At 43.7% G+C, this 14,934-nt stretch overlaps 1 protein-coding gene across 2 annotated transcripts in view; it reads right to left on the minus strand.

Moving 5' to 3' along the window:
- The window catches only part of MGAT5 (alpha-1,6-mannosylglycoprotein 6-beta-N-acetylglucosaminyltransferase), a 272,711-nt gene that overhangs the window by 44,191 nt on the left and 213,586 nt on the right, over positions 1-14,934 (minus strand). For both annotated transcript variants that reach the window (XM_012468426.2, XM_012468427.2), the window contains exon 12: positions 850-999. In XM_012468426.2, coding sequence (XP_012323849.1) covers positions 850-999 — 150 coding nt within the window. The remainder of the gene's footprint in view (positions 1-849; positions 1,000-14,934) is intronic.

Here is a 14,934-nt window from a genome sequence, read left to right on the forward strand (position 1 = left end):
CGTACTTCCATGGCAGAGTTACAGAAAGAACACAGACCACTGGGTGGACTTCCCCTCAGTGTCAAAGCAACAGGTCATCACGCTACTGCTGAGCAAAATGATCCTCAGGGACTTCCCCGGCTACCTCCACCACATGGTCTAAACTCTGCCTCCATCTGTACCAATCAGACCCTCCTCCCCTCATCCAATTTTACCTTCCCCTATTTTTCATCGCTTAGACTAGCTGGGTTGGCTTCTAGCTCTTTCCCGAATAGGGCATCTGCACTTCCACCATCTCACTCTAACTCCTGTCTGGCCCAAATGCCAGGTGCGTTTACACCCCATCCATCTTTCATCTCTTGCATCTCTCCTGACACTTGCTCTGCTTCCTGAGCCCACAGGGACTTTGCCCTCATCTGAACTTCTTCACTGTCTAATGCATACTTGCTCAACAAAGAGGTATGAGGAAAAGCTGGTTGGGAAACCCACTCCTTGAACAGTGATAATTGGGTTGGGGGAGAGTTCAACACCCTGGCTTACTGTGAAAACCACTGCTTCATCAGAAGGTCCATCCTTCCAGGCAGGGTCTTACCTTTTCCATCCACAGCCTTATCCCTAGCCCCTTGCTTGACATCTAACACTGATAGGTTCTCAGTAAATACAATTTTTGACTAAATCAATGAGCAAAACTTGTAACAACTTCATTCCACAATTCACTGACTTTTCAGTTGACACTGGTCTTGCAAACTGCTGCCCCAAAATAGCCGAAAGAGCTTATTGCAGCACTGAAAAACAAGCATGAAATATTCTGATCCCATTTTCACAGCCAACGGTAACAACCTGAACACCGCATCCCTGGTGAATTTTTACCTTGGTTTCTCGAAGAAGAAACTGCAGGTCCCGTCCACTGAGGATACCATGGTTTTTCACGTAACTGGGAATATTCTTTGTGCTGGAGCCATAAACAGTTGCATGCACTTCCATGTATGTGTGAATAATGTCCAAGTAGATCTTCTTATTCTAAAGAGAAGAACAAGTAGAAGACATTTCTCTTTGTCTTTCATGTGCATAACAACCTATGTCATGGACCAGAACTTCTAAGACTAGAGGCCACAGAGTTCTTAATATGGAGATCACAGGAATTTGGCAATCAAACTGCTAAAATTTCTTTTAAACGTAATCTGGCTGGACTTTGACGGCTTAAACAGTCATACAGCCATTGTATAATTTTGTAAGAAGAAATACATTATATGGCAACATATTACTGAATACCAACTGTATAATTTTACAAGAAGAAATATATAGCCAACTATTTTGAAGTATCATCCTTGTTTTGTAAATTACCAGGGACCTAACAGTTGCTTTTGGCTCTTCCTACCTTTAGGAGAGGAAGTTTGGGGAAGGACAGCCTGGGGAAGGCAGTCAGTTGGACTGGAATATTTACCCAGAGATGCTAAGCTGTCCCTGAGGAATACAAACATTCCCAGCTCTTGCCAATGTTTCTAGTGATGATTAACTCATGTTGTCAGAACTGGATCCCACCTAATTCTGATCATGGGAAGATGAGAGTTTCTCACAGCTAGAGAGATAATGAAAAGACTCAGGTAGACAAATGTAGAAAAAAGAGAATAAATGTAGCTTTTGATGAGCCCTGAAACATTCAAGAGTAGTTTTACTTATACTATTAGAAGCAAAACCAAACCCCCCTTCTTGTATTTGTAGGCACTGAGTTTTGAGGCACGTTTTCTAAATCAAAACCACCTGTGAAGTGGAAGCAAGTTCACTTTTTCTACCTCTATGTGTTTCCCTGTGACTAAATTGTACAAGCTGGGGTTTGTGAGTTTTTCTTTTTTTTTTGGAAATTTTCAAAAGGTTCTGTAATGTTTTCCAGTTGTATAAAAGTGGGACAAGGTTTCCTCATTCTAAGCCTGCTTTTGGACACTCCAGGCAAATCTAATAATAGCTGGTTTTGTGACTTAAGACCACAAGGGACACAGGGGTGTGGTATCAGCAGCCACAGAGAGCAGGGAAGCCCAGAGGCAGGCTCCAAATGAGGCGGTTCATGATCTGGTCTCTGCCATTCACTGCCCTGGTGATATTACAAGAGATCCTCAACTTCAGGGGAAACATTTCGAGTGATGTATCAAAAGTCTTCAGGACTGGAAAAACAGCACAGTTCACATTCTTCATTGCATGCACCAGGGTGACTTTGCCATGGCCAAGACTACCCTTCCCATCCTAACATAAAAATAAAATGAACAGTGGGGCTGAAAGTTTAATTCCATGCCATGTCTGGTATGGCTGCAAGATGCTGAATTTATTACCTTAGAAATGTGTACCTTTAAATTAGTATGGAAGCTTACACCTACCTGGCATATGTTAGTTTGAAGGGCTCTTGTGCTAGATGCATCTGGTAACTCCTGCCCCCACCCACAGCTCCTGTTAAGTAGGCAGGGGGCTTTGTTACTCTGCCCCTAACTGCTGGCTGCTCACTGGCCCAGGGTGTGTCTGACCTGAGGGGACCCAGTCCTAGGCTGGCCAGCAGCCCAGGAATGATGTAGAAGGCTCAGGAAGGCAAGAGGAGCCAAGCAGATGCTCTCCTGGGAATTCAGAATCCTGTACATAGGGAGATTACTGCCAGATGGCCACTCGCTTTAGAGCAAAAAGGTCATTTGAGTGTTGGAGTCTGGGCAATTGCGGGCCAGATAACAAGTTCTGAGGAAGCTGGTTACCAGTTTTGGCGGGTGGGATGGGAAAAGAACCAAGTAAGGGCTAAAGGAGAGGGGAAGACACACAGACAGTCGGAAATCAGTGGGATCCAAGAGCGTGACTACAACCAACACAGCCACTGCAAGCATGATACACACACAGAGAAAGAAAAAAAGAGGAGTAGAAGAGTAAGTAGAAAGAGGAGGGAGAAGAGAGTGAGAAAAGAAAGCAGAGAGACACAGGAGGAAAAAACTAGGGCCTGGAGCTGCTCTGGTTCGGATCCCACTCACAGCCATTCCCTATCCTAAGTTCCTCATGTCCCTCTGGATCCTTATAATAAACGCAGCTCTTCCCAGACCCCACCTCATATTTTTACTTGACTTACTCTGGGTAGATTTCACTCATCTAAAAGGAGGCCTCTCAGGACATTCTGCAGGCCTTGAAGCAGGAGTTGTGGGATGCAGGTGGGGACAAGCATCTCTCCTTTAAGCAAACGGAGGCATTTCGCCTAAAAAGCCAGTTGCCAGCTGGTGAAGATGGGCTAAAGGCTATGTCTGTGGTGAGCTACAGGGCAGACCAGTAACTGGCCTATCTGGTTCCTGTCCTGGTGAAAAATATCCACTGCAGACAGACTCAAGATTAGGGTTCCCAGACTAAACGCCTGGGAAAGTAACAAGGTACTAGATTACATATGTATTGCCATTAAATTCCAGAAAAGTCTGGGGCTTCTTGAAGCCTAACAAGGGGGCAAGTTGGGGCAAATATAAAGAAGTATACGTAAAAATTAATAAAATGTGTGAACTTACTTTTAGGCATGGTAAAATCCAAAACTAGAGATTACTTTCAGAAAGGATTTACTAATTTCACAAATGCAAAAATCCCAACAGGTAATTAGAGGAAAAAAAATGTTTCAAGCATAACTTTAGTCTTTGACACTGTTGTGACAGTTAGGTACTTCTACCTCAGGTCTCTTGTTACCACTTGTAGGAGTTCTCTTAGTGGAATCCTGGTGGAGGTGAACCACGCTACCTATTCCAGGTAAAGGTGCCCCCAAAGCCTCATACCAAACTCCCAGCCAAGTACCTACACCAGATTTGCATCTGTGGTCCTGTCCCTCTCAGGCTCTACACACACACACACACACACACACACACACACACACACACATTGAATTAGTCACAGTCCTGTATATTCTGCCTCTATAATATCAAATTGGTATCCTCCCCTCCAGGGTGGAAGGTTCCATTCTTGCCATCAAGGTGCTCAAAGGATTCCCTTCTGTCTTCAGGGACACTCTTACCTTTTGTGTTTAAGATACAGGGTATTCAGGATTTTTTAAATTAAGGGTGTCTCAAGAACAGAAAACCAAACACTGCGTGTTCTCACTCATAAGTGGGTGCTGAACAATGAGAACACATGGACACAGGGAGGGGAACATCACACACCAGGACCTGTCGGGGGGTCAGGGGCTAGGGGAGGGCTAGGAGGGGGTGGGGGGCTAGGGGAGAGAAAGCATTAGGAGAAATACCTAATGTAGATGACGTGGGGATGGGTGCAGCAAACCACTATGGCATGTATATACCTATGTAATAAACCTGCATGTTCTGCACATGTATCCCAGAACTTAAAGTATAATAAAAAAAAAATTAAGAGTGTCCTTGTCTGCCTTTCCCCAACTAACGGAAAGGCTCAAAGTGGGGAGGGGGTTAGAAGTAAGAGACATTTTCCAGCATACACTCCCCTTCCCTTCCCTTACTTTGGTCCTCCAGGCATCCAGCCCCAGAGTGGAGGTGACGCCATAGACCTTGGTGTCCCACTGATCTAAGAACTGGATCAAGGTCACTTCTCAGAAAGCTTTCTTTCTCCAACTTAAGAGACTAAGGTCAAAGAAAATTATCTGCTCCAAAAACTTTATCACCAAGAGATCTCTGGAGAAGTAGTCAAAAAGGGCTTACACTGAGTATCACATCTCAGCATGCAACCACCTCTGTCGCCCAAAGGTTCCAGCTGAGCAACCAGCAGCCCCCCTAATGCTTTTATTCTCTAGTTCAATTTAAATTCCCATTAAGAACAACTGATCTAACTGATTAAAATTTAAATCTACCTAAGCTCATTGTGGGGGGAGGAGATGCAAGGGAAAAGGAGAGCGCATGCTGGAGTCAATGAGCAGTGTTGTCAGCGTCTCCTCAGCTGTTTATGGTCGAAGCTGGAGGCAGGTACATATGCAGAACCAGTCATAAGATATTTAGACCTTGAAGAGAAAGCTTTAGGAAAACAATTCAATCTAAGCAACACTCCTGTAAGTCCACAGCAGGGGGAGTGGTAGAATGCAGAACCAGAGGATCAGAAGCTTTCCCCAACTTATGTTAAAACATTTTTAAATGCATACATAATTGTACATGTTTGTGGGGTATATGTGGTATTTCAGTACATGCATACTACAGATAATGATCAAATCAGGGTATTTAGGGTATCCATCACCTCAAACATTTATCATTTCTTTGTGCTGGAAACATTTCAAGTTCTTTCTTCTAGTTAATCTGAAATACACAATACACTATGGGTAACTATAGTCACCTTGGTCTGCTATTGAACACTAGAACTTATTCCTTCTATCGACCTGTACGTTTGTACCCATTAACTCACTACTCTTCATTCCCACCTACCCTCTTTCCCAGCCTCTGGTATCTATCATTCTACCTCTATGAGGACCACTTTTTTAGCTCCTGCTTATGAGTGAGAACATCTGACGTCTTTCTGTGTCTGGCTTATTTCACTTAACATAATGATCCCCAGCTCCATCCATGTTGCTGCAAATTACAGACTGCCTTGTTTTTAAATGGCTGAATCGTATTCCACTGTGTACGTACACATTTTCTTTATCCATTCATCCGTCGATGGACACTCAGGCTGATTCTGTACCTTGGCTATTGTAAATAGTGTTGCAATAAACATGGAGTGCAGATATCTCTTTGATCTCCAACTTCCTTTTTAGCTGGTACATGAGGGTACAGGAATGTTCTTTGGTGAACGGCAGTATCCTCCCCAGTAACACCTCTGCTCCTCATTGCAGACACACATATTTCTCCTGGACTTCATTTCCCCTCATTCATGCAGCACCTTATGACCTGTCATTTAAAAAATTCTGTAGTTCAGCCTGAAGTTGGCTCCTCCAGTGGTGAACATCTGTGAGTCTTAGGCAGTAGTACTCCTCCCTGGGAAGTGCTGTCAATCCCTCTCCAGAACAACAAAACCAGGCTGCAGAGGCAAGCGTGTGCCCCACCCCATGTAGGCCAGAGAAAAATTTAAGTCCTACAGAGAAGGCCTAACAGGACGGAGTGGTAAGGTCTCGGCCCACAGCTCAGGTCATGTCTAAGTCCAGGTGCCATCCTTGCCCTTCCCAGGGTTCCAACAGTCAGCCAGTCCCTGCTATGGCCTAAACTAGTAAGTCAAGCTTCTATCATTTACAGCAGTAAGAGCCCTGGTAAGTACACTTGTGATTGGATGCTTGGTTTTGGCCACTGTGGAACTTTAATCATTTTTAAAGTATACATTGAGCATCCCTAACCCAAGAATCCGAAATGCTCCAAAATCCAAACTGCTGAGCACTGGAGCATTTTGAATTTCAGATTTTCAGGAATAGGGATGTTCAACCAGTTAAGTATTTGCAAATATCCCCAAATCTTAAAAAATCCAAAATTAGAAACACTTCTGGTCGCAAGTATTCTAGATAAAAGATACTCAGCCTGAAGCACCTTCCCCTCTTTCCCCACAAATACGGAAATTGGCCTGTTACATGGTTTTACAAATATACAATAATGAACCATACTTTTTATTTAAGAAACACAAGGCCATAGAGTATGCCTGGACCAGAACCAGGCAGGGGAGTCCTTTACTATTACTGTAACGTAACTCCTAGAAAGGCTGAGGCTGGGGCTGTCAACTGCACAGAATGAAGGTTCTGTAAACCTCCCTCCACTACAGGTCGCCTCCATTTGCTCTGCCTGTCCCCTCCTGCATGAAGTACTACCGTAATGTCTGGGCTGGGCTCCTTGTCTGAACAGTGGCACGCTCCTTAGGAGCGCTTTCAGATTCCCCCTGCTCTTCTCTTTTTCAGTCAGTGCTCAAACAAGTCAGGTTACCCTCTGCTGCCAGATGAGGAATAAGCTGTATCATGGGATGGGGTGGTGGGGTCCTCCTTTCTAAACAGCATAGCAGAACTAGAGGGGCTTTAGAACTGAGGTTGATGGCAAACAGGACACAGGAAGGAGCAGGGCAAATAAAACCCACCTCCTTTCTCTCTTTCAGACTATTCCAAGGTAGAGCTCCTCTTTGTAGGGCTTTGGGGAAAGTCCAGGCAGCCCAATATGCTGCTGTGTCTGTGTGGCCCCCCAGCACGGTCAGTCACACCATCTGTTACCCTGCACTTCCCTTTTCCTTCATCCTTGCTGCCCTGGGTTTGCAACTCCTTCTGCAGCAAAATATTGGTACTTTAGTCTCTGTCTCAGTCTCTGCTTTCTAGAGACTGTGGGCTAAGACACTGTCTGTAGGCTCTCACCCCTTCAACCCATCCTCCTCATTGTCACTAGTTTCTAAAACCCAAGTTTTGTTCCCCTATATAAAGGGCTTCCCAGCGCTGCACACAAGGCCCTTCACACTCTGGGCTTCTGCCAAGCTCTCCAGCTTTAACCCCAACTATTCCCTCTGCTACTTGCTTAAGGTCTCTACCTACACTTAACTTATCCCTCACTCCCAAACCTCTCCTGCTCTCTCACACCTGGCCTGCCGCTGCCTATGTCCCAAAGACCCTTCCTTCCTCCCTCCTTTTCTTCTAGATGGACTCCTGCCTCCTCTTCTTTTATAACCAGGCAGTCCTGGATCCACCCAGATGAAGGTCACTGCTGTCTCCTCTGTGCCTTGACCATCTTCCTGCTTGGGTTCCACTGTCACTAGATATTCCCAGATGGCTGGAAGTATGAACTTCTCCAGGGCAGAACACTAGGCTCAGCAGAGGCCTGGCACAGGGTGAGCGCTCAGTAAATACATACTGGCTGAGTGAGAAATACGAAGAGGACAGGCACACAAACCACAAAGCACTTATGGACTTGAGGGAAACAAGGATCTCAGGCATGGTGCATTCCTTCACTTTCCACCTGCTCCCAGCAAATGAACTTAAAGTCCACGATTACCTAAGTGTGTATTCTAATCAAAAACAAAATAAAAAGAGAGTTGCAACCCTGAAAAGGTGTATTTTATAGTTGATTCATCCTCCTTTTTATTTAGCTCTTATGTACTATGTTCACTTAGGAATTGCAAGGTAAATAAAAAAGAAAACGAAAGGAGAGAGAGATGAAAAGAAACTACCTCATCTGCTCCTGAAGTCTAAAATTCAAAAAAGATGAAAAATTCTTTTATTCCAAGATTGGGGGTAAGTTATAAAATGAAAATCTCTGTGAATTTCAGCAGTGTAGCAGAACTAATTTACATTTCAGAACCATTTAAAGTCTGGGCAGTCCTTGGCTCCTTTATTTCAAGTAACCACACAAGGTCAAGAAATATATATATATGTATCAGGGTGGTCCTTGCCGTGTGGGGCTCTGAAAGACCCTTGGAATCTAAGAATCTCAAAGCCTGTTCACCTCTTCCTCTTCCTTCCCAAACCCATGCCTCTCTAGGAGAAAAGATGGTGCTCAATGATTGCAGCGGCGTGGTAAGGGGAACCTTGCTTTCTTGTTTCCAGCCCAGTCTGTGGTCCACCTATAGGTCCACGGACACCAAAAAGAAGGGAGTCTGCTTTCTTTCATGTACTGGCCCCCACACTTAGTCTTGGCTTGAGCTCATCTGATATAAATTACAATTTATCTTGGGCGATGGGTCTCAAGTGTGATACTGAGTAGCTCTAGAACTTGCCTACCTCGGGGAACAAGTGGGAGGAAAGAATAGCCACAAGCACTTTACTCATTATTCTCTACTGTTCAGGTAGGCGACAATTTTGGTTTCTGGTCCAAAGACAGACATAGGGAGATTTCTGAGGTTAAACGGCTGGTACAGAAAGAGCAATTGGTCCTGTATTTGCAACTTGATGGCCAATGTCTCATCTATAAATAGGAAGTAATACCACTTCATGGTTCTTTTAGACATCTATTACATGTGCAGTGCTGGGCCAGCAGTGGGAATAAAATGCATGTAAATGATGTTTAATATGTACCCTTGCTTTTAAAAATAAGATGCTAATACTGCTCCAAAGCCATAAAATGGGACAAGCTAGACATGAGAGTCCTGAGCTGGCTAGCACCTTCACACCACTGCCCATGTGGAACCAACACTTATGCCCACTCTACATCTCTCAGTCTGAACTGGTTAGTCAGTGTGGGTCCCTATTTTCCAGCACTTCTGTTTTTCTGGATTTTCTCTGCCTTAGCACAGAGCTTTCTGCTATTTAACGAACAGCCCTTAAAGGACCCTGGGGAACCACCAGCCCATTTGTGAAAACAAGAAACCCTTTGACACAACCTCCTTTCTGCTTTAAGAAGGGCAGGAGGCCTTCAAATTGCAGAGCTGGTTTCTCTTTTCCTCAATACAAATGCAGTCACTTAGGGATAATGATGTTCCTTCATCTACTCTGATTGACACAGTCCTAAAGCAACAAAGCCTACCAGCTATAGTACCATGCAGAAAACACACCACCACAGGCCAAATGTGTCAGCAGACTCCTCCAGGAGCTTTCTATTTTCCACCTACCTGGGCAGTAACCACAGAAAACAGACCGTTTAGTGACAAAGAGAGCTGTCACAGTGGAAGGTGTTGCCTTAGCAAACTGAAATTCCATGTTTTATAGAATCCCTAAAGGGTCAGGAAATCATGGACTGAATATCCTTTCCTGAAAGGAGGAGGAGATATCTGGATGAGCTTTGGCCGGATACTGTTTAAAGGAAAGGGAGAACTGTCTTCTATTATTACAGGGCCATCCTGTGAGAGTCTTCAGGGTTTCAGAACACTGCATGGTCACACTGGCAGTGGGTGTTATGGGGCTTCTCCTGACAGTTAAACTGAGGCCCCTAAAGGCCAGGAACCTAACCACAGACGCCAGGTACCACCCAATCACATCAGTAAGGAATAAATTAAAAATAATACCATATAAATTAATACTTTTAAATCACTTTAGTGTATTTCTTTGTAACAAGAAGGGGAAAGAAGTCTATCTATATATCGGTTTCTCTTAGTAAGAAATAATACTACATTTTGTGTTTTCCAGTGTTAAGTGTTGTAAATCTGTGAGGGATTCCATCAAAACAATACTCTTCGTATATTCATGTTAAAGGATAGTATCAGCAGATATTAATCGATCTTTATTCAGTTGATCAAGAAACTTTTTTTTTTTTTTTTTTAAGAGGGAGTCTTGCTCTGTTGCCAGGCTGGAGTGCAGTGGCGCGATTTCGGCTCACTGTGACCTCTGCTTCCTGGCTCAAGCCGTTCTCCTGCCTCACTACAGGCACGTGCCACCACGCCCAGCTAATTTTTATATTTTTAGTAGAGACGAGGTTTCACCATGTTGGCCAGGATGGTCTTGATCTCTTGACCTCGTGATCCGCCCGCCTCGGCCTCCCAAAGTGTTGGCATTACAGGCATGAGCCACAACACCCGGCCAACAATACTCTTCGTATATTCAATTTAAAAGATACTATTAGCAGATGTTAATTGATCTTTATTCAGTTGATCAAGAAACTTTTTAAATTAATTTCAAAAAGCTTTTTTTCATAGGAAGCAAAATATAAAAATAAGAACACACACAGTGACTGGTAGAACACAATTTCTGCAGGCCAGGATGAAAAGTACTTGCTTTCTTGTAATTTCCAAATTTTCTACTTGTAATTATCTTATAACCACGGGAAAAAGACCTGTCTGCAAAATCACATTTGGCAGCCCCAGTGGGTAACGCTTCATATATAGTAATTATGCAGAAATGTGAAAGGTGGGATGAGTGGAGAAGGCCCAGTTTCACTGGGAAACCAGAAAGGGAAAATGGAGCATGAGGCAGGGCCCTTCTATGGGATGGTGCACACCTTTATCTTTCATCCCAAGGGCCTTACGTTCCTGCCAGTCTTTCACAGTTAGGAATAAAAAGGGCAGCCTGAATTCAATGCACCACAGATAAGGAAGGAGTTTACACTCCACTCAATGTGCATGTGCTTCTTCCTGAATCCTTCCAAAGCAGCAGGTGGGGGTGGCGGGGGGGCCAATCAGGCCAGCTCCATTAGTTTGATTTTGAATTACATAAAGCAGGAGACCAGGCCACCATGCTGTGGAGAAGCATGGCAGCACAAGTCAAGGGCTGAAACAGTTTCACTCAGTGCTTAATTTACTGTAAAATAATTTATCATATGATTCTATAGCAGTGTTTGGAGATGTTCCTCTCTTGGAAGCCCCAATAAATAATATAAAGCACCTCTCTGGAGACACTGGGACAGCCAAACAGACTCAGGCAGGTCGCAATGCCCCTTCTGGTGCCATCCCAGCTCTTGAATTCATGGTCTGCACAGGGGGATGATAGACTCCAAATAAGACATAATTTCATGTGCCAGGAAGCTCTCATTGTTAAAATAATTATAGGCAGGGTAAACAGCACTGCTTCAAAAAGACAAGACTTTTTGAAGATCCTTATGGTTGGCAGCTCTTACCAGCAGTCTCACAGAAGCGGTGGCATTAATTACTCAGTAGAGACGGGAGAATTGGTCTCTGTCTGTAAATAGCCTTTACACAGGCAGGCCAGCCCTCCCACACTGATCTGAGGTAATCCGGACTTTTCTAGGGCCCTATACACATTTGTGTAAAATTTAGCAGGCAGTTTGGGGTCAAGAATGAAGTAATCTGGGTTTTTATTCCAGTTCTTTGACTAACTTCTTATGGGACTTCAGCAAGTTCCCAAGCTTCAGTTTTCTTATCTGTAAAATGAGGGAATATTAAACTTGCCCTATTATCTCATGTGGGTGTTCACAGAAACAAATGAGATTTTAAAATTATTATGTGAAGGGCACATTCTCTCTTTCTCTCACACACTGACTCTCCCCAAGGCTCATGCATCTGAAAGAACTCTACTCAGCACTTAGTTATGGCTGAGACAGTGTACACCACGGACCTCAGAGAATGCAATGCCTTCCTGAGATGTGCGATGGCATCCCTCACCAAAGGGCTTTCTGTCCTCAGTGCAGGGCCCACTGACCCAGGGGTGCCCCCTTCTGGGTGGGATGTCACAGGTTGGTTTCCACCATGCCACATCACTAAGGTGCAGTTCTAGTTTTAAGCTCTAGTTCTAGGGCTGTGCTTGCTAAATTTCCTTGCTGAGGCACTCAGCCCCGTGCCATATGCATTAATACCCACGCTTCATGATGACGGATGTGTCCATTGGTAATAATGTACATAATCTCTCCCCTCAGAATACCAGTGTCAACACACTGTTGTTGTAGGCTGGGACCAGACATGTGACAAACCAGGCCATTTAAAACATAAGACTCTCTTGGGCTTCCTCCTTCCCCTGCTCCCACCAAGCTAAGAACAAACTTCTAAATTCCAGGCACCTCTCTTTGTTTGTGAGGTACATAGACTGAGATTCTGATTCAGGTATGGCAGTGTAAGATCGCTTTAAAGGACAGCTGACCACCAGGCTTTAAATAAAGAGCTCATTTTTAAGACAAAAGCTAAAAATACCCTCTCCACCCCTCTCCTCAAAATAAATCACATGCCTCTTTCTTCACCTCATTCTTGATTTCTTGAAAACATGAAGATAGTAAAATAAAAGTGATCAGACTAATTAGAGTACTTTTGGATCTAAAATGCTGCAAATAAATATTTGAAAGGAAAAGCAGCTAAAGTGTCTAATTTGGAAGCAGCAGTTTGAAAACAGAAACAAAATACACCAACAAAGCAAAGCTGAGGTCTCACACTTGTCAATGGTTTTGGAAAATCTCTCACCTTCTACGTCCTCCCCCTGCCCTCCCATTTCTCAGGCAGCTTGTGAGTGCTGAAGCTCTGCCCTGTTACCAATGACAATGTGACACACCCTACAGGGAGGTACAAGAAAAATGGGGAAGGACCCAGAGCCAGGAAATCAGGATTCTGAACTCTGACATCTCCCTTTGCTGGCTATGTGCCCTCGGGAAGTGGTTTCACTCACCTGCACTCAGACTCTTCAGGTAATAACCACCCTCCCTCCCAGAGCGGTCCAAAGGATGACATGAGATAATGTGGTTAAGTAACTCCAACTACACAGAATTCTCCTCTTGAGTTCTCAACCTTGTGGTTCTATTCTAGACAAGCCTTTCTTCTCCATCTCATGTCCAGGGCTGTCACTGACTAATTATTTGTGTATCCCAAAATTCATATCCCTACTGTTGAAACCCTTATCCCCAGTGTGATGGTACTAGGAGGTGGGGCCTGTGGGAGGTAATCAGGTCGCAAGAGTGAAGTTCTCATGGATAGGAATAGTGCCCTTTTAAGAAGAGAACAGAGATCTAGATCACTCTTTCCACCAGGTAAGGATAAGAGACACTGGCTGTCTGTAACCAGGAAGAAGCCCCTCACCAGAACCCAACCATACTGGCATCCTGATCTCAGACTTTCAGCCTCTAGAACTGTAAGAAATAAATTTCTGTTATTTATGTCACCCAGTCTATGGTACTGTATCACAGCAGCCCAAACAGATTCAGCCAGAGAGCACTAACTGTAGTTTCCAGTCTGTTCAAGAGACTCTCTCCTGCTTAGAAATGCCATCCTGCCATTTACCACCCGAGGTAAGACCCCCTTTGAAGAACTCCAAGTGGTAGTCTCTTTTGGGTGCTTTCTTTAAGCAGATCGCTAACAGCACTACCTACCTCCTCAACTCCCTCAGCACTCAACCCTATCCCCAGCCAATGGAGCCCGAATCCGCTACATATTGCTGTCTCCCACCTGGTTAAACACTGCTTGAGAGTTCAATATGTCCCCTCCTCCTACTTGATTCCAAGCTTCAGTGGGGCAAGGACCTGATCAGATAGTCTAGATCATTAGCCTGTGGTTATTAGTCTAGATCAACAGCATCTGAAGTTGCTCTATTGACACCTGGTAAAAGAAATAGGAGTCCAAGAAATGAAGACCTTTAGGGTCTGAAACAGGAAAAGAGAGGCAAAAGTCTGAGAGTCAGCATAAAAGATGCTAAAGAAGTGACATTTATCCAGTAAAATAAACCATATAGAGGGGTAGAAAATGGCCCACTTCAGTAGAGATCTGGGCCCAAATAACTTGCTATTTTAAAGGAACTCTGCAGCAACTATTTTTACCAAAAATCAGTGACCATTATATTTCACTTAGATTTGGAGACAGGTGGGTTAGGGAAGTGTTTTCAGACAGAATATATCATGTAACTTAAATCTGTGTTTGTTAGACAGACTCCTTCATGAAAATAATAGCAGACATAGGACAAGGTTAAAATCTTTTTGAGAAGTCCTGCATTTAAAAGGGTTATGGTGTGCTGCCACGTGATTTGAATACAATTTGATTTTTGAAAACAAAGGAAACATGTATTGAAATAAAAATAATTTCTTTCTATATTTTCTGACTTAAAGTAACTGAAGTTGGATTTTGCTTTCGGTGTTTGGTTTGGTTGGAGGGTAGCACTGTTTTGCTGGCACCTCAAACAGTGCCTGATCTAAAAAGTGAACCTCAAAGTAGGATGCACAAGATGATCCATGGGGACACAAGAAAAAAGTATGAATGTGTTTCTTTACAGTGTAATATTTGTATACCATACATACCATTATTCTACTACTGTCCATTTTTTATCAATAAATTAGTATCCATACATTAAGAGGTCAAACTCAGTATTTTTTCACTGACATGGCTGCAAACAATAAAAAACAATCTGAAGACACAGTGGCAGTCTGAAGCATGGAAGGAAAGGCTTGCAAAAAACTGTAGGAAAAATTGGGAAAAACTGATGAAACCACACCAACACCCTGCCTTTCCTAGTTACCTGTGTTCTCAGTTTGGAAAGAATAATTGTAAAAGGAGAGTATTTTCTGAATTCCAGCAGAATGTGAGAAAGGGAAAGTGAACATGTTCATTAAAAGGTTCACAAGAGGAGGCATCTGGTCTCCTGTGTCCTTAACAGAATTTCTGAACTCAGGACCACATAGCTTCTCTCCAAAGGAGTCACCTAACACTTACTTAGGCAAAAATACAAGTACTCCAAATTTATGATGGGACCAGCTTGCC

The sequence above is a fragment of the Aotus nancymaae genome, unplaced genomic scaffold (genome assembly GCF_030222135.1).
Source record: "Aotus nancymaae isolate 86718 unplaced genomic scaffold, 86718_ANA_hifiasm-v0.15.2.pri h1tg000029l, whole genome shotgun sequence".
Classification (NCBI taxonomy): Eukaryota; Metazoa; Chordata; class Mammalia; order Primates; family Aotidae; genus Aotus; species Aotus nancymaae.